We start from the raw sequence: 21,648 nt of genomic DNA on the forward strand, positions 1-21,648 counted from the left end.
CTTGCTAGACCCAGCGGGACATGCACAGGGTCAGAGGAAACTGTGACAGACGGTAATTTATTGTCAGACACTACGGGACAACGTTCCCTAGATAGGCGCTCTATTTTAGCCTCCAATTAATTCTGGCGGACATGCCCACCTTAATAGGCTTACCGTAATTCTGTGCGGGTCCACTCAGCCACAGATATCTAACCTAGATGCCGCTAGGCCTATCTGCGACTGTTGACGCAACGTGTCTGTAGCGCTCCATCTTGGGAAGGTATTGCCGCTAGCGCCAAACCATAGCTACACAGTAGGTCTCATGCTAGAAATTCCACTAAAAAGTGTAGCTCGGTCACTAGCCCACGTATCAACACAAATAATACTTCATTTTAGAGCTGAGAAAAAGTTCTATGCTGTAAACATCTCAAAGTGGAGTTATCGGGAATCAAAATTAAAGAAAAAATAACGGAAATATTGAAAATGTAAAAATTATTTTAAAAAAAAATATATATATATATATATATACCCCTCATTTATTTTGTATAGGATAATTTTAACAATAAACTGACATATAATAACCCCCCCCCCCCCCAAAAAAAAAAAAAAAAGAGAGAGAGAGAAAAAAAAAACCCCAAAAATAGAACAATTAAGAATTAATAAATAGCATTTCATTCAAATTCATCCTTTTTTAAAATAGTAATGAATAACTTGATTGTGGCAATGAAAAAGGCTATATAGAAGCGAACATGTGGATCTATGGACCTGATGTTCACTCCAAAAATGAACTTATTTTAATGACTTACATATTAAAGTGCATTTAATTATGTATCAGTGTCATTCATGCGACTTCATGATTTGCTGGACCTCATTTCAAGGGGGGTTGTGGGTTGGGGGTAATGAACAATATACCCCAGGATTTAGGCAATTAATTTGTAGAGTGAATAACAAGTGTGAATACATATTTATTAAAGGTTATATCAGCATGCAGAACAGTGAATGCAAAGTACCGAACAGCAGCTAACAGCCTCTGACCATGAGATGCACTAATTGATAATGTATATAAACACATGCAGTGTGACTGTAGGAGTCTTAGTAAAAACATGAAACTATGAGGCATTTTCATTCATATTTAAATACATAACAATATGCAGGGTGAATCTGCAAAATGACAAGAAAATCAGGTGCACAATAAAAGTATGCCATGATATTTACAGGAGTAATTTATAAATGATATAATCCCACTGGCTACTTTCTTGAATTTTGGTAAACCTATAATCCAACAACTGTTTGAAATTGATGCAACAACAATCACACCATTCATGACAAAAATGAAAACAAGTATAGTGTGACCTTGCTTGAAGTGCAAACTACTTTTTCTTATGTTGCACCAGTCAGATACAAAATATACACTCTCTTCATATGCAGCACTGATACCATAAACCAATAAACAAATCATGTCTTCTGTCTACATGTTCTGTATTCATCACTAATAAGCCCAAGATCACTATGTATTGTACAAGTTATAGGCTAGTTGCTTATTTCGTGACCAAAATGAAACTACTGTCAAACACAAAAGGTAACTGTAATAAATCACACTACTTTGCAAACATGTCAGTGCACAACAGCATGTTACAGCAAAATAAAAAAAAAACTACTCCTTACATCAGGCGAATGACCATCTCTTAGTATAGCTGCTCAAATAATTAATGATAGTACTCCAAAAAAACCTTTCATCATTACTTGATACACTGCCTGTTACAATGACATCTACTACTCAACACTACATATATGTTTACAAGTCAACATGAATAGGCCCTATCCTACAAAGGTGAATCGGATAAGGCACACATTCTGTAGAACATCAATTTGTACATGGTAGTAGCTTGACAGCTGGTACAATACCTTCCCAAGATGGCGGACCGCTAGACACTTAACAGGCGCCGTCGCGCGACATCTAGGATTAGATATCTATGCCCCTAGCGCTGCCAAAGCGACACGCTTCCTTCCGCCGTTTCTCTCAACGGGTACATAAGAGGCCTCGCCGCTTACAACGTCAACCAAAATATTTGTTTCCGGGACCTCGTCCTCGGAAGGCTGTAGAGTACGGACGAAAAAATCGTCACAGCCAACGGCTTCTTCATCCGTCAGATGGAGGGAAATATTATCCTCATTATCAAAACATATCGTGCTCTTACTAGAAGGGGTGGATACGGGTTTACTAAGTGTACTAAAGACAAACACAGCGTGTTCAGTCTGTCAAGCGCACGTGAACGACAAAAAGAAATAGGGGCACGGGTGGTCGTTTCTTTCATAAGGTGACCTCGGTACAGGGGTCAGGCACGCACATTTTATGCTGGCCTTTGAAGGTCAGTGACGTGCACCTTGTAGAGTGACAAGTGCAATGTAACCGGACAGCCGGAGGGCTGAATAGAAGAGAATTACAGATATATGTTCATACTTTCTATTCAAAAGTCTATAAATGAAATGAGACATAACTAAACCCAGACGATGCTTAATACTAGGGTGGTTGATATGTGCTTTGTAAACACAATCTATGACTACCTTGCAACATTACTATTTACTTAGTTTTCATTAAACTACTTTTAACAGGTAGCATGTTCCGAAGCGCATATTGCGTGTGGTTGAGGAGTTTTATCTATAACTGTCTTTTTGTACAAATGTTATAATCGCTTCCGACTAAAGAAGGTTGATTGTCCGTTTTGTAAAACATGCTGTTGATTTATCAGTTACTAAAGAGTACAGCTGATCCCCAATAACATGTGATAGCGCGAACCTTAATCAATGAAGATTACGTCTGATTATTCATTACTTAATCAAACAAGTTATCATTTCTCATATAATAGAGCACGCCGAAATTCTCCTAATTAATAAAACATTACTATGATCTCTTACTGAGTAAAGCACGAGATCATATCTTACTTAATAAAACACATGATTATCTATTATTTAATAAAACACGTGATCACTTACATCCAAATCAAAGAAGAAATGTACAGAGGACGAAACCATAAAAATGATCGAGTTTCTGGTTGAAAAGATATTCGTCGGGTTTGGCGGTAAGATCTTCCAACAGACTATTGGCATACCAATGGGAATCAACTGCGCCCCTCTGCTGGCAGGAAATTTATTGACCACGTCCATCGTGTATATCCACCAGAACTGGAAATCAACGACACGACAGACTCTTTTACATCAGCTGCTTATCTTGATATTTTCCTACAACGAAACCAACATGGACAGTTTTCCATCAAGCTGTATGATAAACGTGATTATTGCAATTCCCTATTTTGAATTTTCCATTTCTGGATAGCAATAGCCTATGGTATTTTTCTTGTCACAGTTGATTCGATATTCAAGGGTCTGTTCCTATTATCATGATTTTCGTACAAGAAGTCGTCAATTGACTGACAAACTCGTTACACAAGGGTTACAAGGCTGCAGGTTGTTGGAAATTAAGGGGAAGTTTTATGGCGGGTGTCGTCAATACAGAAGCGACGCTTACTCATCCGAAACACCTAGTCATATTCTCCTTGTACTTTTGTATGAGTCCCCGTGTATTTTTTTTTATTCATATTCTGCCCTAGTTTTATGGAATTTGAGTTTGCATTATAATTATAATTGTTACCATGTTGGTATTTTCTTGATTTTCTAAAATATATTATAGCCAGTAAGTACAGGATGTCAATCAAAAGAATCATATCCCTACCAATGTGATAATATCTCATATCTCCTGACGGCTTACATATACCAGCAATCAGAATAAAAACATTGATAGCCCTATGCTATCGCAGATAGGACGGTTTTTTTTTACTACAAATATGTCAAGTACTTGAATTATCTTTTATTTGATTTGAGGCACAAAGTCTATCGAGTATGCAGGTAAGATGCAATGATGCAATGACAATCATTTCTAAAGGTACATGTTATTATTAATAAGAGTTCGCTTCGAATGAAGACAAATACCCCAAAAACTCAGAGACACTGCTCATTTTTCTAATGGTAAGCCACTGCAAGTTGATTAATGTAGAAACTACTGGCTTAATTTTGGGGTTGACTTCGAGTTTTTAGAGTATCAACTTCATTGAACAATTTGAGAATCAGGAAGTCATGCAAATTATATTAAATGGCTTTATAAGGACGATGACATCTTCACACGATATTGGATAGGGAATAATGTTGATAAATATGGTCGTTAAAGGATATGCCCTAATAAAACTTCAACGTAGTTGTATTGATATCAATATTACACATGATATGCCAGGCTGTATTTGTCAAAGAACTTTTCAAGATTGTACAAAAGACACACAAGTGAATGACATATTTTAATAATTTAGAGTCTGATACAGTAAAGCCCAACAATAAATTAAACTACATCGTTTCGTCCTGCTAGGATTCGTCAGTGATGCTAAGGGCCTAAAATTGAAAGCCAAAGAGGCGACTGAGGGAAATTCAAAGTGGTCGAATGAACAGTAGAAAATCAAAACAAGTCACAAAAACATTGATATATTGATGACGCATTGTCTTTAAATAGGAAAATTATTAAAGCCGTTCATTGTATATACTGACCAGAATCGGAAATCCCTTTAGGACACTACAGATCCCTCTACATCTTTTCCTGCGATGAAATTAACATAGGCAAACTTTCCAATAAGCTGTATGATAAACGTGATGGTTTCAATTTTCCTATTGTTTTTCTTTCATTTCTTGATAGCAACATCCCTTTATCCCCAACCTATGGTGTTAAGATGACGCATCTTAATGCGATGATCAAAGGACTGTTCCCAATATCATGATTTTAGTAAAAGATGTCAGGTGACAGACAAACATCTAACAATGGTTTCAATGATGCAGGCTGACGAAAATTTTAAGAAATATTTACGGTCGTCACACGTTCCAATTGAGAATTATGGTGCAATATCAGTTTGCTTGTTGGTTCCTTTTTTATTTTCCATCTTCTCATTACAGAACATGCCATGTATTACAAAAGTTTGCATGGCGGATGTCGTCGCAACACCTGGAAAGTACTAATGACATAAACATGACAAAGTAACCTTTAAAAAGACAATACTGAGCTTGGATTAAACACGATTGCTAAATAACAGACATTGTCATAAAGGATACCGATGTGGCGTATTTTAATTTCCATCTGCAGCTATAGAAGTTAGTTGGAATACATAAAACACCATTATTCTGTCTGGGTTAGACCAGCTAAAAAGGGAAACACTTTACGGACATAACTTGGGGTCAAGAGATAATTATCTGCGTATATTGGCAAACCTGAAGCATCTAGAAATGAAACCTTGTTGTAGAAGAAGTATTATATATGTAGTCTATAGTGAATCCATTGTGTTAAAGTGATTTAACCTAAGATCGTATTAGTGTGTAACACATAAAGGAATCGACGGCTTGGGATGAAACTAGATTTCATAAACAACAGTTTTTATTGAAAATATATGAACTTAATTAGAATTAAGATAACAAGTTTTGTCGAATTTTCAAGAATGAAATTATTTTCTTATGGTTTGATAATTTTTATCTTGTCAGTTTAAATTTAAGATGCAACCAAACGCTTTGACTAAAAAGTCAGTAATCAGTACTCCAGCGTGATATATATATAACCATAGTTTAAAACTCTATATCGAGAGATTCTGCTAATCGTGTAATATGAATTAATTATACATTAATGCCGCTTACTTTTTATGTGTGGTACTATTGTAATAATACAAAGATCTCAATTGATAAGGAATTATCTGTGTCGTTTTCGGACGTTGCAACTCAGCTATCGAAGTGGTAATATTTTCCAACAGGCTATCGGCATGCCTATGGAAACTAACTGTGTTCTTCTGCTGGCTGATTTGTTTTTGTTTTCATGCGAGACTGAATTTATTTAAGGGCTAATCAAAACAGATAATAAAGACCTTGCAAGTTTGTTTAATTTCCCTTTTATTGATGAAGTCTTCTCTTTAAAAAACAAGAGAAAATATTGACTTCGTCCATTGTATATACGACAGACTCTTCTACATCAGCTGCTTCTCTTGATCTTTCTCTACAACGAAACCAACATGGACAGTTTTCCATCAAGCTGTATGATGTTAAACGTGATGATTTCAATTTCCGTTTTGTGAATTTTCTATTTCTGGACAGCAACATCCCTGTAATCCTGATCTATGGCGTTTACATATCGCAGATAATTCAAGGGTTTTTCCCATTATCATGAATTTCGTACAAGAAGCTGTCAACTGACAGACAACCTCGTAATACAGGGTTTCAAAAGATGCAAGTTGATGAAAATTATGGGGAAGTTTTACAGTCGTCATAGTGATCATAATATAATGTATGTATTCTTTTATATTTAAATGTTCCATTTCGGTTTCTCACTGTGTGATAGAGCACCTTACAAAGCGTGAACTCATAAAATTATTTCTAGATTAGATAGGATTTAAACTAACATCAACGTCCACTTTTTAGGACAAATATATTTGTATAGGTATTACCCCAAATACATTGGCTGTCAAGCAGTCCTTTCTTTTATCTTTAGTAGAATTTTTATTGAACTAGATGGCTTAGCATTGTATATGTTTAACGAGTCGTTCTATTTTGTTGGTGCCCCGTGTCCTTGAAACAACAACAAAAACAATAACAACAAATATGTCGCACGACTTCTGTTCATTAGTTCATTTATGGTGGCAGTGTTGATAATCTTGATAACACGCGAGACTTTTCACTTTCAGTTTAATATATTGTCATTCCTAATAAGACGTAAGATTATGATAAACATTTATTTTTTTCTCTTTTAAATGAATAATTGATGAATGAAGTAGAATCAGTTTCTCTGTAGTTACTCTGACAAAAATAAGTCATACTTTTAGGAGTTGTTTCCCTTGCAATGTGGAATGAACAAATCCTTTCAACCTTGGTTTTCGTGGCTTTCTGTGTTTCTACTTCTCACCTAAAGAGGAAAAGTCCTTAATCCTATATCTTAATCATTTTGTCTTAGGAAGATAACAGCTTTAAGCGATTTTCAAACTAATGCCGCATTATCTAATGGGCCTATTATGTAAAAGTGTCTTGTGGCCGATGAGAGAAAATTCATAGCTTTATTCAGATTAAAGATTGTGGTTGTTTTTTTTTTCTTAATAAAATCATAATTCTAGCAAACCAAACAATACCATTATTCACATAGGAATGTGTCGGTTTGGTTTGCGTAATATTGTTTTCTTAAACTCCTATGTTAATAGAGCAACGCTTAATAGGTTTGGTACAGTTGCAATTGTGATCGTTTGTGCTGACGTTACATATCATGAGATTGTATAACTGTGTATAATATTAATTAAGAACCATTGTTTATCACGACTAACTCTGATATTATACATGTACTTTTGCCAGCTTGTCTACTTTGTATAATCAGTTTCACATATTCTCCAGACTGATAATACTGGCAGCAGTTTACATCATCAACATCACATCATATCATATGAGTAGATAGAATATCATTTGTATAACCTATTCCGTTGTTAGTATTAGCGAACGCCTGAAGACAATTAACAGCTAGTGCCATATTCAATAAAGATATTACAAACCATTAAATGCTGCGTCAGTTCAGAATCAGCAATTTCCGACTGTTTGTTGAGAGCATTCAACAGTTTCTCAGTATTTCAATGAGAATTAACTTAATCTTTGTTCAGATTTCCATTCTACGGTTTATGTAATTATTCTGATAATTTTGTAACGTATTTCTGAAAATCTGTATATAGCTTTCATTTAACTTCTCATACAGCAATAAAGTCATTCTTAATTTCTATGACGAACCTATTCCAGATATGAAATCTCGTTTACTCGTCTGCATACACGAGCTCTGACAAGATTCTGAAAACTAATGTTTTATGACTGTATAGCGTAATTATTCATTACATGATATCGTGTTAAAACCCTTTACTCTTCCTCTGGGACCGCACAACATTTTTATTTCCGGTATGGGTTTTCGTGAACAATAGCAGGCACCGGTCAGTAGCCCCTCTCCCGCCAGTAAGATAATTAGTTCGAACATATCTTGACCGCTCCTCGGACGTTGGAGTGAATATAGAGGGTTCAGTCGTCGAATACACGTGACTGTCCAGCGGTCAGATCTGTAAATGTGCCAACACTGTAATAAGCACCGCACTTAATATGAGTGAGTTTGTATCTGCATTTAGTAGTAAATCGGGGTATCATTTGATCGATGACCCCCACGATGGTCAGTGGAGCGGTCAAGAGGTTCGAGAAGACAATGAAAGACATGGATACGCACATGTAATCAAAAGAATCAATTTAGATGCCGGAGAATCCGTCTTTGTATGTGGAGGTCGATAAGGTTTCAGGACACAACGAAACAAGCAGTGACACATTTTTATCAAGCCACATGAAAAACGAGATATGAGAACTTCTATTCTACAGATATTACCAAGCTGAAGAAAATGTACAAAAAAAAACAACAAAAAATATACGAAGAAAAGCGAGATGATTGCCTTTTCTGGCTAGAAAAGACCAACTTTCCCAATTATCAGTTGATATCCGAGAGTTTGTTATAAATATCACGATTTGCGAGATGCCATCAGGTAACAAATTAACTCACAACACAGGTGGGGGCTGGTGAGTGGTATCTAGATGTTTTATAATGACGTTAGAAAATATTCTATTTCTTCTGGGACGTCAAAATTGAAGTGTCTAACTGTTCTTACTATAACTGGTGGGTCCACTGTTGTTTATTTTATTCTCATTTTATTTATTCATTAAATCAGAAGACGCTTAACTTTGCGGAACACAACCTTATCATCCGTGTACTTTTTAACGGTTCTAACTGTTTTGTTCACATCTTCTCCTGGATTTTAAAACATTTTCTTCAGGTTGATTATGTCAATAGAATAGAAGTCTTTATAACACAACCAGAACAGAATTAGAGTGTGAGGCTTCGGTGACTACACGGTCACCTTCATCTTATAACACAACTAGTAGAATATTAGAGTGTGACGATGACTACACGGTCACCTTCATCTTATAACACAACCAGTAGAATATTAGAGTGTGACGATGACTACACGGTCACCTTCATCTTATAACACAACCAGTAGAAGATTAGAGTGTGACGATGACTACACGGTCACCTTCATCTTATAACACAACCAGTAGAAGATTAGAGTGTGACGTTTCTGTGACTATACGGTAACCTTCATCTTATAACACAACCAGTAGAAGATTAGAGTGTGACGTTTCTGTGACTACACGGTCACCTTCATCTTATAAGACAACCAGTAGAAGATAAGGGTGTGACGTTTCGATGACTACACGGTCACCTTCATCTTATAACACAACCAGTAGAAGATTAGAGTGTGACGTTTCGGTGACTACACAGTCGCCTTCATCTTATAACACAACCAGTAGAAGATTAGAGTGTGACGTTTCGATGACTACACGGTCACCTTCATCTTATAAGACAACCAGTAGAAGATTAGAGTGTGACGATGACTACACGGTCACCTTCATCTTATAACACAACCAGTAGAAGATTAGAGTGCGACGTTTCGATTTCTACACGGTCACCTTCATCTTATAACACAACCAGTAGAAGATTAGAGTGTGACGTTTCGATGACTACACGGTCACCTTCATCTTATAAGACAACCAGTAGAAGATTAGAGTGTGACGTTTCGATTTCTACACGGTCACGTTCATCTTATATCACAACCAGTAGAAAATTAGAGTGTGACGTTTCGATGACTACACGGTCACCTTCATCTTATAACACAACCAGTAGAAGATTAGAGTGCGACGTTTCGATTTCTACACGGTCACCTTCATCTTATAACACAACCAGTAGAAGATTAGAGTGTGACGCTTCGATGACTACACGGTCACTTTCATCTTATAACACAACTAGTAGAAAATTAGAGTGTGACGTTTCGGTGACTACACGGTCACCTTCATCTTATAACACAACCAGTAGAAAATTAGAGTGTGACGTTTCGATAACTACACGGTCACCTTCATCTTATAACACAACCGATAGATTAGAGTGTGACGTTTCGGTGACTACACGGTCACCTTCATCTTATAACACAACCAGTAGAAAATTAGAGTGTGACGTTTCGGTGACTACACAGTCGCCTTCATCTTATAACACAACCAGTAGAAAATTAGAGTGTGACGTTTCGATAACTACACGGTCACCTTCATCTTATAACACAACTAGTAGAAAATTAGAGTGTGACGTTTCGGTGACTACACAGTCGACTTCATCTTATAACACAACCAGTAGAAGATTAGAGTGTGACGTTTCGATAACTACACGGTCACCTTCATCTTATAACACAACTAGTAGAAAATTAGAGTGTGACGTTTCGGTGACTACACAGTCGACTTCATCTTATAACACAACCAATAGAAGATTAGGGTGTGATGTTTCGATGACTAAATGGTCACCTTCATCTTATAACACAACCGTTATAAGATTAGAGTGCGACGTTTCGATTTCTACACGGTCACCTTCATCTTATATCACAACCAGCAGAAGATAAGAGTGTGACGTTTCAATGACTACACGGTCACCTTCATCTTATAACACAACCAGTAGAAGATAAGAGTGTGAAGTTTCGATGACTACACGGTCACCTTCATCTTATAACACAACCAGTAGAAGGTTAGAGTGTGACGTTTCGATAACTACACGGTCACCTTCATCTTATAACACAACCAGTAGAAGATTAGAGTGTGACGTTTCGATAACTACACGGTCACCTTCATCTTATAACACAACCAGTAGAAGATTAGAGTGTGACGTTTCGATAACTACAAGGTCACCTTCATCTTATAACACAACCAGTAGTAGATTAAAGAATGATGTTTCGATTACTACATTGTCTCCTTCATAAGACAAATGACCAGTGTGGAGCGTACTAATAGTGACGTACGTAGTGTACGAGATGCATTTTTGTCAGCTGTACTATAAATCTAAGTACACTTTGTGACAACATGTAAACAAATTATAGACCAAAATACACCAGATGGTAACAATGTACTGTAGTCAATTCGGCTACGCTTTGTTTAACAATTGGTCCAAGATGTGCCCTGTCGACTATTTAGGAATTTTCCCAGTCAATGGAATGCCTTTGCGATGTGGAATGATTTTTAGGTTCAGATGTATCGATCTGGGACTGTGAATGTTTTCACTCTGATCTAGTGAAGGTTTTTTTTTTTTTTTTTTTTGCCTTCTTGGGATTCCACATTTTCATTGAGTCGGACCCCAAATCCCCTGTCTGTTGTTCTGATATAAGAAGCGTCGCGCTTCTTGAACCCGATTTTGTATATGCATTCTGCGACGTTCTCTTTAGGTGTTTTATCCTTAAGGTGGACAAGGATATTTTAGAGTGTCTTGTAAGGTTTCATGGCTGCTACAATACCATGACCACTGTAATTCCTGTGAATAGTTTCTGACAGGCCTTTGATGTAAGGGATGACAACTTGTCGTTTCATTTTTATCTTTTCCTTGGTGTTTCGACTCTCCGTCTTTTTGTGTTTATCAAATTCATTGTTAACTTTCTGGATTGTCGAATCAGGATATCTTGATGTTTTCATAGCACTATGGATTTTATCTCGTTCTTGTTCATCTGTGACAGTCGAAAGTTAGTAGAATGTTAGTTTCCATTAAAGGTATATTGTAAGCATCTATTTGTTACATTGATGAAGCTCTGTCACAGGTTTGGTGTGACCACAGGCGCTCGAGATTTACTGGTGGGGAAATGAATGCTTTATCAGATAACAAGGAAATAACATTGCTAGACATTTCGGATTACAAGGTTCATTAGCGATCATTTTAGTTGATGTAAACAATAATTCCCATACATCACTGAGAGACAGCTTTACAGTATATTCAATAGTGTCATTAATGAACTATTGTACAACACCTGATATACAAGCGTCTGGATGATTAAGTGTATTATAAAACGCCTGATCTACAAGCGTCTGGGTGATTAAGTAAATAAATGTGTTTACAGTGACCAGGTCTTTATTTTTCCGCGACAATCAGTAAAGAAAATGTTATTTTTATTAATAAGGACAAACGAACCTGTATATGATGGATGTGTCTGTATTGCTGTCATATAAGGCGCGATGTACACACTATCAGAGATAGTCCTGATCACAACATCCATCAGTCTATCGCAGGCAACCGACGGCGGTGTCCACCAACTGTACAAATGGTTGTTTCGTAGTGGTTTTTCTGGTCATATTCGTGTACCATATATAACATCTAACAACACGGCAGTACTTCTTACTCAAAATGAGACCTTTGTTATGTACCGGAAGTAGATCCGCATGGAATAACGCAAGCAGTTGGAATAATGTTTTTACGCAAATTGAATTTTAAATTTTTGAAAGCTCGAACTCACATCAAAAAAATAGAAATTCTAACGAGAAACAAAAATTGTAAGTTTTGGCTTTATAACTCATACCCTGCAGAAATATTTATGGTATCGTACACCAAACTACTGTAGCAAAACCATATATCCTTGTGAATTTATAGTATATCTGGTTGTGTACGCACAAAAGTTTACATATTCGGGATGTAATTTTTCATGGAGAAGATTACTGATTTCTTTATTTTTATATGACCGAAGTGTTTCACTTCCTAAGTATTCAAAATCATGTGCTGTAAAATCTCACTTCTGAACTTCCATACAAAAAAACAAGGAAAGCTCGCTAACAATAGCACTTATCTCCCGTTCAGGAAGATGTATTGGGTAATTTGATGAATGATGTGAATTGATTTATTCAGTAAAAGCTTTTTAAAAAGCAACAAAAACAATTCTCAAATTAATATGGATTTTTCAGTCGTTTCAAATGGAAGAAAGACGCATACGCTCATCTGTCGTTTCATTTAGCGGAAATCACGTTGTAACGATTTTGAGCGCAACAGTATGTAGTAACGGTAGTAACAGGTATATAACTGATATGTCTCCGTTGTGTTAGACTTAGTTATGATTACAGTGACATAATCACATTTTACTCTCAACCTCTACTTTAATCATAATTTAAATAAAATATTGAAGACGTTAAAATAACGTCTGACCTTGCACAAGGCTGCGAACAGAATCTGATGTGTCAGCAACAAAACGCATATAAATCTATAAAACAATATGTCGTAGAATTGATCTAACCGAACTTAATCTGCCCCAATGGGAACGACACTAACAATGACAAGCACTCAGATTGAATAAAAAAGACCAGCTGACGGATTGTATTTGTTTAGAGTTATTTACATTTAAGTGCGTCTGTTTTCACACCCATGTAAGATGATGCTAACGAGCTCTTCCTTGAACGTTTTTATAGCAAAGAGATATCGGGACATGATTGAAGACTGTAAATAATGTGTTTCATTAGACAGAACAAACAGTTTTAATTACTTTGTAACCACAACATTAAGGTGTTCCATCCATGTGTTCTCAAATAGCAGTTTACAAATCGATATTGCGTGTTGTGCATAAGCATATTAGCACAGATAAATTTATCAATCGATTAAAATATTGTAGAAAAGACACACATGTGAATATCTCCTTTTAATACAACTTTCGAGTCATATACCTGACTTGGCTAAACGTGTCATAGTGTGATAAAATTATGTTGTAGATAAAAGGAGTTTTTATATATTTGAACGGCCCAGTCGTTTATCCTTGCGCCTTCTATAATTAATATGAATGTACCTCTGCACACATATACTGGGGCTGATAAAGGCAAGAGGTTGATCATTCCATCCGACATGTTTTATCAGAAATAATCAGGCAAACCCAATGTTCTTACAGGGATATTGATAATATGGACAGATATTAGCTTGTACAGATTTCTGCTGTACAATACTACTGATGTTGATATCATCAACTCCTTTTTTTGAAAACTCGGCTTTCCTAGATTACGAGTTACTAAAGGACCACGACTATCCGTACGGAGAGGTTTATAAACCCTTATTTGTGCCACATCGATAATTTTATGACGTCTCCAAGCTGATTTCCACGGGTCAAAAGAAACAGTATTAGCCGAATCCGCTTGGAAACATTACATCTTAACTCTGCAGCTGACATCGGTGAAGTTTGTAAGTTATATAATACAACTGCATTTCTTCACTGTTCTTATTTGACAATTACTTAGTATCACAATGTATTCGGTACCATGTCATGCGGGTCATGGACATTTTGTTAAACAGTTCAAATCTCTGTAGCTAATGTACACTGACATAGAAAAATTGTCAGATAAACTAAGTCCACTGGAGTAAGAGAAGGACCACGGCCAACACGTGGAATATTTGTACTTCCACCTACAAATGTTTTTGTTACAATCGGATCAGAATGTCAGTCACAGTCAATATCGTCTGGTGTGTGGCTAACACTTTACTCACTCCTGACTAGGCCTGTTCAGAGCCGTCTAAGGTACACCGTTATTGTATACCAGGACTGCCATACACCACTGTAGTCCTCATCTCCCTGAAATTTTACACCTGTTGTAAGCGCAGCTCGTGATTTAACAAAGCGACATGGTGTCTTGGGGATTTTTCCTCTTTCATGCATACGTAATGTTAACTTGGTTCACAATAATGGGGATAAATTGTAAGTTGAAGATTATAAACTTACTAAAAAAATCGTACTATGTTGCGTAATCATTGATCATAATTATCGTTGACGTTGGACTGGACTTGTGTTCAATTCGCTCGTTATAATTTTGAAATATCACGTGATTCAAACTATGGTCAACCCTGGGTCGTAGTCCAATATATATATAGTCAATCAAGTAATAATGACCATACAGACAATTAACAAATTGTCGAGGCAATCTGTCCCTCTACCAAAACACAAATATTACATAAATTGCATCACATACATAGAACACAATTCATTGACCATACATCTATTCCAGTAATACGCATCCAACGAACATTTGTTTGTTAGGATCCAGAGTAGCAACTTTGGACAATACCGTCGATATTACTTAGTAGAGTACATATACGCTGGTTACGGTGACCTGGCTAGTAAATATCTAAGGGCGTTGTTGTGGATCGTTCCTAAGCAACTCTGGGAAAAAAATTATGCAACTAATGCCCCATATGTACATAGCTATAGTGTTACGTAAATAATGCATGATTTCTTAATGATGAATCTTTATCTTAACGAAATACTATATAGCAAGAATTTTTTATCCATGTTAAGCTTTCGCTATTTAGTCCCTGGACAGGGAGGGTGAATTTAGGATGAGGCGAACATTCATCATACTGAAACATTTCATATCATCTTCAGAAGGCAAATTGAACATGAACCGAAATCGTTTATAATGATATAAGGGCGAAAATAACCTGTGGCGAAAAATTCCTTGTATACAGTAGCTTGTCAGTGAGAATGGCAGGTCCTCCTGGAATCAAACAAAAAATGATAGTACCTCGAACCCATTTGTAAATATGGTTGATATGACAAAATACGGTATTAGCTATATAACAAAACAAACGGCGTGGTTATATCACACACTTTTGAAATTGTCCTACTGATGTGTGGGTAACTTATGTAATGGCTGACACGTTTTATATCTCAAAAGGGGCCCTTCATTACTAGGCGCATGACCACTTAATGCCATGTCGGGGAATAGAAGGTCAGGTATGACACCGAGACATTCCCTGCCTGGGCAGCACTGGGGATATCTACTAAAAGAAATGGGCTGTAGATAATGTTTCCACAGACTGACATGCAAAGAATTTTCTCTGTAAGTCCAAAGTTAAGGAATGCTTTTTTTCTCAGTAAAATAATATTTTTTTTGCTTATTTCAATACTCAAACACAGTATGAACATCAGTTTTATTTTGTGTCCTTATAAGTAAACATGAAGTATTTTGATACATTGGAGTATTTTAAATGAAAATTAAACTCATCGTTATAGTTTTAAGCAGTAAGAAGATGGAATGTATTCCTACATATAGATACACACACATATATATATTTGTGTGGTGTACGTTGTAATATGTAATTAAGGTTATCTAACCAGGGTACGACGAAAGAACCGAAACCAATGTCGGCGTATTACACATATACATTGGCATGCTGTTTGATAACACAGATAAATGGGCGTTTATCTTACTTAGTGTTGCAGCTACGGTCAGTATTGATCTATATTTATCGATGTCAGACTTGGCCTTTACACTTGAATGATTTTATCAGGATATCTTCAATCTCGTTTTTATTGTATTACACGAGATGTTTACTGAGTTGATACCGCGGAAGCTGAATTCGGCCTTGACTACAAGTTACACTTCTCTGAAACACACAACTGAATAACATGATTCAGGAAGCGAAGTAAACGTCAAAATTAAGACAGGTAGTATGTTAACTTCATAATTTAAGATATTGGGTTTACATCAATGGAGCTGTTATTGTAACGGGAGGTAGGATGGTGTTTCTGGGAAGGGCTACGTCAATTTTACTTCAAAAACAATCTTATCTGTCAAATATGTCCTTCATTTTGCATCGCTGTATTGCTATTCATGTCTGCTCCATTGCTTTTAAAATTTGATTTCAGTCCCATGAGAATGTAACTGTGCTTTGTGTCATTGTGTATGTTACTTTGAAAATTACATTTAGAACATATTATCCTGGTTGTCGGCCAAGCCCTGGATCATGATAATAACGACTTCTTGGTTTCATTTAAAGATATCTTACTGTTCATGTAACAGTTTATGAAAAAATAAATTCAATTTATAAACGTTTATTTTTAATCTGTTTGGATTTCATAATCCTAATACACTTTGTATCTTCTATAGTGATAAAGGTTACACTATACATCTTACGTAATCGTATGTCCCTGTCAGAATAGAGATAGTAATATCAGAACCATACACTCTCCCAGAAATGTGTATGGTAACACTGTAGACATTACAGAACCATATTCTCTAACAAAAATGTGTATGGTAACACTGTAGACAGAACAGAACCATATGCTCTCCCAGAAATGTGTATGGTAACACTGATGACAGAACAGAACCATATTCTCTAACAAAAATGTGTATGGTAACACTGTAGACATTACAGAACCATATACTCTCCCAGAAATGTGTATGGTAACACTGTTGACAGAACAGAACCATATACTCTCCCAGAAATGTGTATGGTAACACTGTAGACAGAACAGAACCATATACTCTCCCAGAAATGTGTATGGTAACAATGTAGACAGAGCAGAACCATATACTCTCCCAGAAATGTGTATGGTAACACTGTAGACAGAATAGAACCATATACTCTCCCAGAAATGTGTATGGTAACACTATAGACAGAATAGAACCATATACTCTCCCAGAAATGTGTATGGTAACACTGTAGACAGAATAGAACCATATACTCTCCCAGAAATGTGTATGGTAACACTATAGACAGAATAGAACCATATAATCTCCCAGAAATGTGTATGGTAACACTATAGACAGAATAGAACCATATACTCTCCCAGAAATGTGTATGGTAACAATGTAGACAGAGCAGAACCATATACTCTCCCAGAAATGTGTATGGTAACACTGTAGACAGAATAGAACCATATACTCTCCCAGAAATGTGTATGGTAACACTATAGACAGAATAGAACCATATACTCTCCCAGAAATGTGTATGGTAACACTATAGACAGAATAGAACCATATACTCTCCCAGAAATGTGTATGGTAACACTATAGACAGAATAGAACCATATACTCTCCCAGAAATGTGTATGAAAATCATTAGTCGTTAATGCTGTTTACAATATTTCTTAGATGGAAAATTTGACCCTCAACACAAAAGTATTGCGAATGGTGACGTCATTGCTAATACAAAACCATACATCATTCTTCTCGCGTTTATTAAGTATATCGTACAATATAAAACCGCTGATTACTGAAGACTTCCGGCCTTTCGTGATCACCTTGTCTCAAAGTATACACATGTTCTTTATCAGGTGAAAACGACATCAGTAGATGATACAGAAATACGCTGATCGAAATGTAATGATTTATTACGTAGCATCACGTGACCTGGTAATATACATGTATACCAACATTTGAGCTTAATCATATATATAGATATATATTTCATTTGATATGATTTAGTAAATTTCTGCTTCACACACTTCAAAAGTGAATTTAAATATCCTATTTTGGTTGGTCGTTATGTTATTACTATATATAGATATATATGGAATACATTTAACATCAATAAACTGGCCAAAGATTCAATCAGTGTTCGAGACTTAAAAGTCTGAATCAAAGTCAGTGTATTCCGAATTTTGTAGTCCTTAATACAGATAAATTGAAAATCACAGAAGTTAAAAGTACTTTTTATGTAAAATAAACCAGTTTAGTGGCCTCTCCATGAAGTTATACTTATTACATGTATCTTAAAAGCAGTCCTCTCCACTGAATATATGCACCAAATCACCACGATTATTTGACGTCAAACATCAGTGATTTATTTAAAACTTTAATCTTAAATACCAAAACAACTCTACATTTACACACCGGCCACGTACATATCCTTTGAGAATGCCGGGGATGTTTTGTTTGTAAATTCAACATCAAACACAGTGCCCAAAATTACCATCAAGATACGTCTGATCACCAACATTGATAAACGTCGCACTACCTTTTTCAGGTACAAAATAACATGTACTGGAATTTCACACTTTTACTTGCTCAGCGACATTAGATTTCGAGGGGAAAGACATCATTCTGACAACATGCTCCTTCACACCAGATGTATATCTTAGTTAACTATCACTGCCTCCGAATATCTATCACATTGGTATAAAACGATACAGTCATCAGACATATGATCTGTAATAATATATTTGGTCAAATACACGTTCGGATATCCGTTCTGAGATCCGTTCATGACATTGGTCCTACCGACAGATCCAATAGTTGCTCACATATCTGTTTCTGTAATTCGCGTTGACGCTCCGCCGTAACCAGCGCCATTTGTGAGGAAGGTGTGTCGATGGAAACTTCCCGGTTTTTCCGCAGGACCACAACACGCTGTGATACGGAAAGTGTTGATGAATTCGTGTCTGAAATGCCTGGCTGTCATTAAATATATAAATATGTTACACGAATATTGTGACAAACCAATAGTGTCGATAATTGTCTTAGCCGTGTACCACGAAAAGTAGTCCCGCCACTGAGGATCAAGGCTCATTTCGTACACCGGAACGTGATAAGATCCTTCCGGAACACTGAACTGTAGAGCAAACAATATAGCCACTGGAAGGGTCGTAAATATTCTATAAAAAGATATACACAGCAGCGTTACTGTAGACGGAGCTATTTTGGAGCGTCGTGATCGCAAAGAATCATTTTCCTGACGGCAGGTAGACTCTCGACGCACTTTTGTTGCTTTCGATGCGACTTTAAGGACAAACATATTGAGAAAGAAAGTGGCGATAGGTACTACACAGAATAAAAGTACATCCGTGATCCATGTCCAATACTCGAAGAACTTTGTTTGGGACCCGCCACATGCAGAATCTTTGTATACCCAGCCGTGTGCCTGGGGTAGAGATAATCCGAAAGCAAACAGCGCTATGGCAATTATTTCTTTGGGTGCTCGGTGGTGCCTGGAAAACCGTTCACTTTTAAATGGTCTGACAATAGATACAAAACGTTCTGTTGTGAAGCCAAACACGAGCAATGGACTCATGTATTGAGCAAACATATAAAAAACGAAGAAAGTAGGACACCAAACTGGAACGTCGATAGTGGGAAGTCCCCAGGTAAAATGGAGGTAACGTTGGATGTAGAGGAACAATAACAGAAGGTCGGTCGCCGCCAACGCTGTCAGGTACAGCGCAGAAGTGTTGATGTGCTTCATACGTCGATGTGACCAAATTTTCATCGTTATTATATTGCCAACAAACCCAATGACCAGCCACATGGGAGTGACGTATCGGTCCAGAAAAGACGCTAGAGGGGTGTTTATGACACTTATACACAGAAACCAATTCCAGCTTGGACTGGTGAAGTTGTCAGTCCGGGGACATGGGCCCTTTAACCATTCGGGCGTGGCGTTCTCATGGTAACTGTATCCAGGCGCCGCTACTAGACTAGTGTTCATCATCTCTATCGACCTCATAGTAAAGTGTACATCATGGAGCGCCAAACCTGGAGAATACAAATACAAAATGTATAGTTATATATTATAATATATCAAAGAGAGCGGAGGGGTGGGGGAGGGGTTACGATGAAATGTTTGTGATAACACTACCGCCTGTGGTATTCTGATACACTGTTATAGGTGCATGGCTTTATCAATAAAACGACACGAAGCCTTGTTGATTATATATAAAATAATATTTCATTTGTATGATCGTATCTGTTGTTGTATAAAGATGATAATGAGTTTGTGTTATGTTACAATACATCTGACACTGTGCCTATGTATACATAATGTATAAATTAGAGAGAGACCCTACAATCTACCTTCAGGTTTCTCAATCTCACGGTTGTTGCCCTTGTGAGTGTTGACTATGACTTGGTAGTAGCTGATAGAATGGGCTATCTGATAGTAACAATCAGATGTGGAGCCGTTGTTACACCAGCATAAAGTTGGACTGTTATCATTGTCTAGTGTTAACTAAAGGACATAGTCATGTCATAACATGAGTACCGGAAGTGATATAATTTATTTAGTGTCATTAACTTTATATATTGGTGTTTATAGAGAAATGTTCCAGTAACATCAAATAGTTGATAATACAGATAAATACATGGGACCAAGGTTAGGTATAGGCATACACTGAAATCTATCGTCCTTGTTATAAGACCACAGGGAAGACTTTGTCGATAAAATGAGGCTTGGACAAGAAGAAACGTATCACAAAAGAGTGTCTGTCTTTGAATGCAGTGTTATTCAGACCTTTGAGAACAAACCGTTTTTTGTCTTCGTTCGAGGCTAAATTTATCGAATAGATCAGGTAATACAATAAAATTCAGCTTAGCATCGGGTATATTGTCATAGCATACTACACATCGGATTATTGATAAGCAAGCTGCTGTTTTAAACAATGGACCGCAATTCTTTATTTGAAAACACCAGAAACTTTTTGACTCTTTTTTCCTTACGTAGCAAGCAAAATACATGATTATTGATAGTTCAATATTATGTTCTGTGGAGCAAATAGTCGATTAAGTTATTTGGTGCCTTAGTTGTATGTTATTTTAGAGAAAACTGTGCCAGGGATCTCGATTTTGTCAACAATGTGTTGATAGTATGATGAAAGATATAGAAACAAAAGCAAGCAGTTGCTGCTACACTAAAACGAAGCGAAGTCCTCTAACTGTAGTTACCAATGGGGGTAGTGTTTGTCAGTGTCTATAATACCGAGAATTCATCTGACTGTAGTTACCAATGGGGGTAGTGTTTGTCAGTGTCTATAATACCGAGAATTCATCTGACTTCAGTTACCATTGGGGGTAGTGTTTGTCAGTGTGTATAATACCGAGAATTCATCTGACTGTAGTTACCAATGGGGGTAGTGTTTGTCAGTGTGTATAATACCGAGAATTCATCTGACTGTAGTTACCAATGGGGGTAGTGTTTGTCAGTGTCTATAATACCGAGAA

General features: G+C 36.7%; 1 protein-coding gene across 2 annotated transcripts in view; it reads right to left on the reverse strand.

Moving 5' to 3' along the window:
* Positions 1-18,034: 18,034 nt before the first annotated feature.
* Positions 18,035-21,648, reverse strand: part of LOC132558495 (probable G-protein coupled receptor 139) — a 51,424-nt gene continuing 47,810 nt past the window's right edge. For both annotated transcript variants that reach the window (XM_060223060.1, XM_060223061.1), the window contains exon 2: positions 18,035-20,187. In XM_060223060.1, the coding sequence (XP_060079043.1) occupies positions 18,956-20,158 (1,203 nt within the window). In that variant the 5' untranslated portion in view covers positions 20,159-20,187 and the 3' untranslated portion in view covers positions 18,035-18,955. The remainder of the gene's footprint in view (positions 20,188-21,648) is intronic.

The sequence above is a fragment of the Ylistrum balloti genome, unplaced genomic scaffold, assembly GCF_031769215.1.
Source record: "Ylistrum balloti isolate Yb309-2 unplaced genomic scaffold, AGI_CSIRO_Ybal_v1 Utg370792, whole genome shotgun sequence".
Taxonomy (NCBI): Eukaryota; Metazoa; Mollusca; class Bivalvia; order Pectinida; family Pectinidae; genus Ylistrum; species Ylistrum balloti.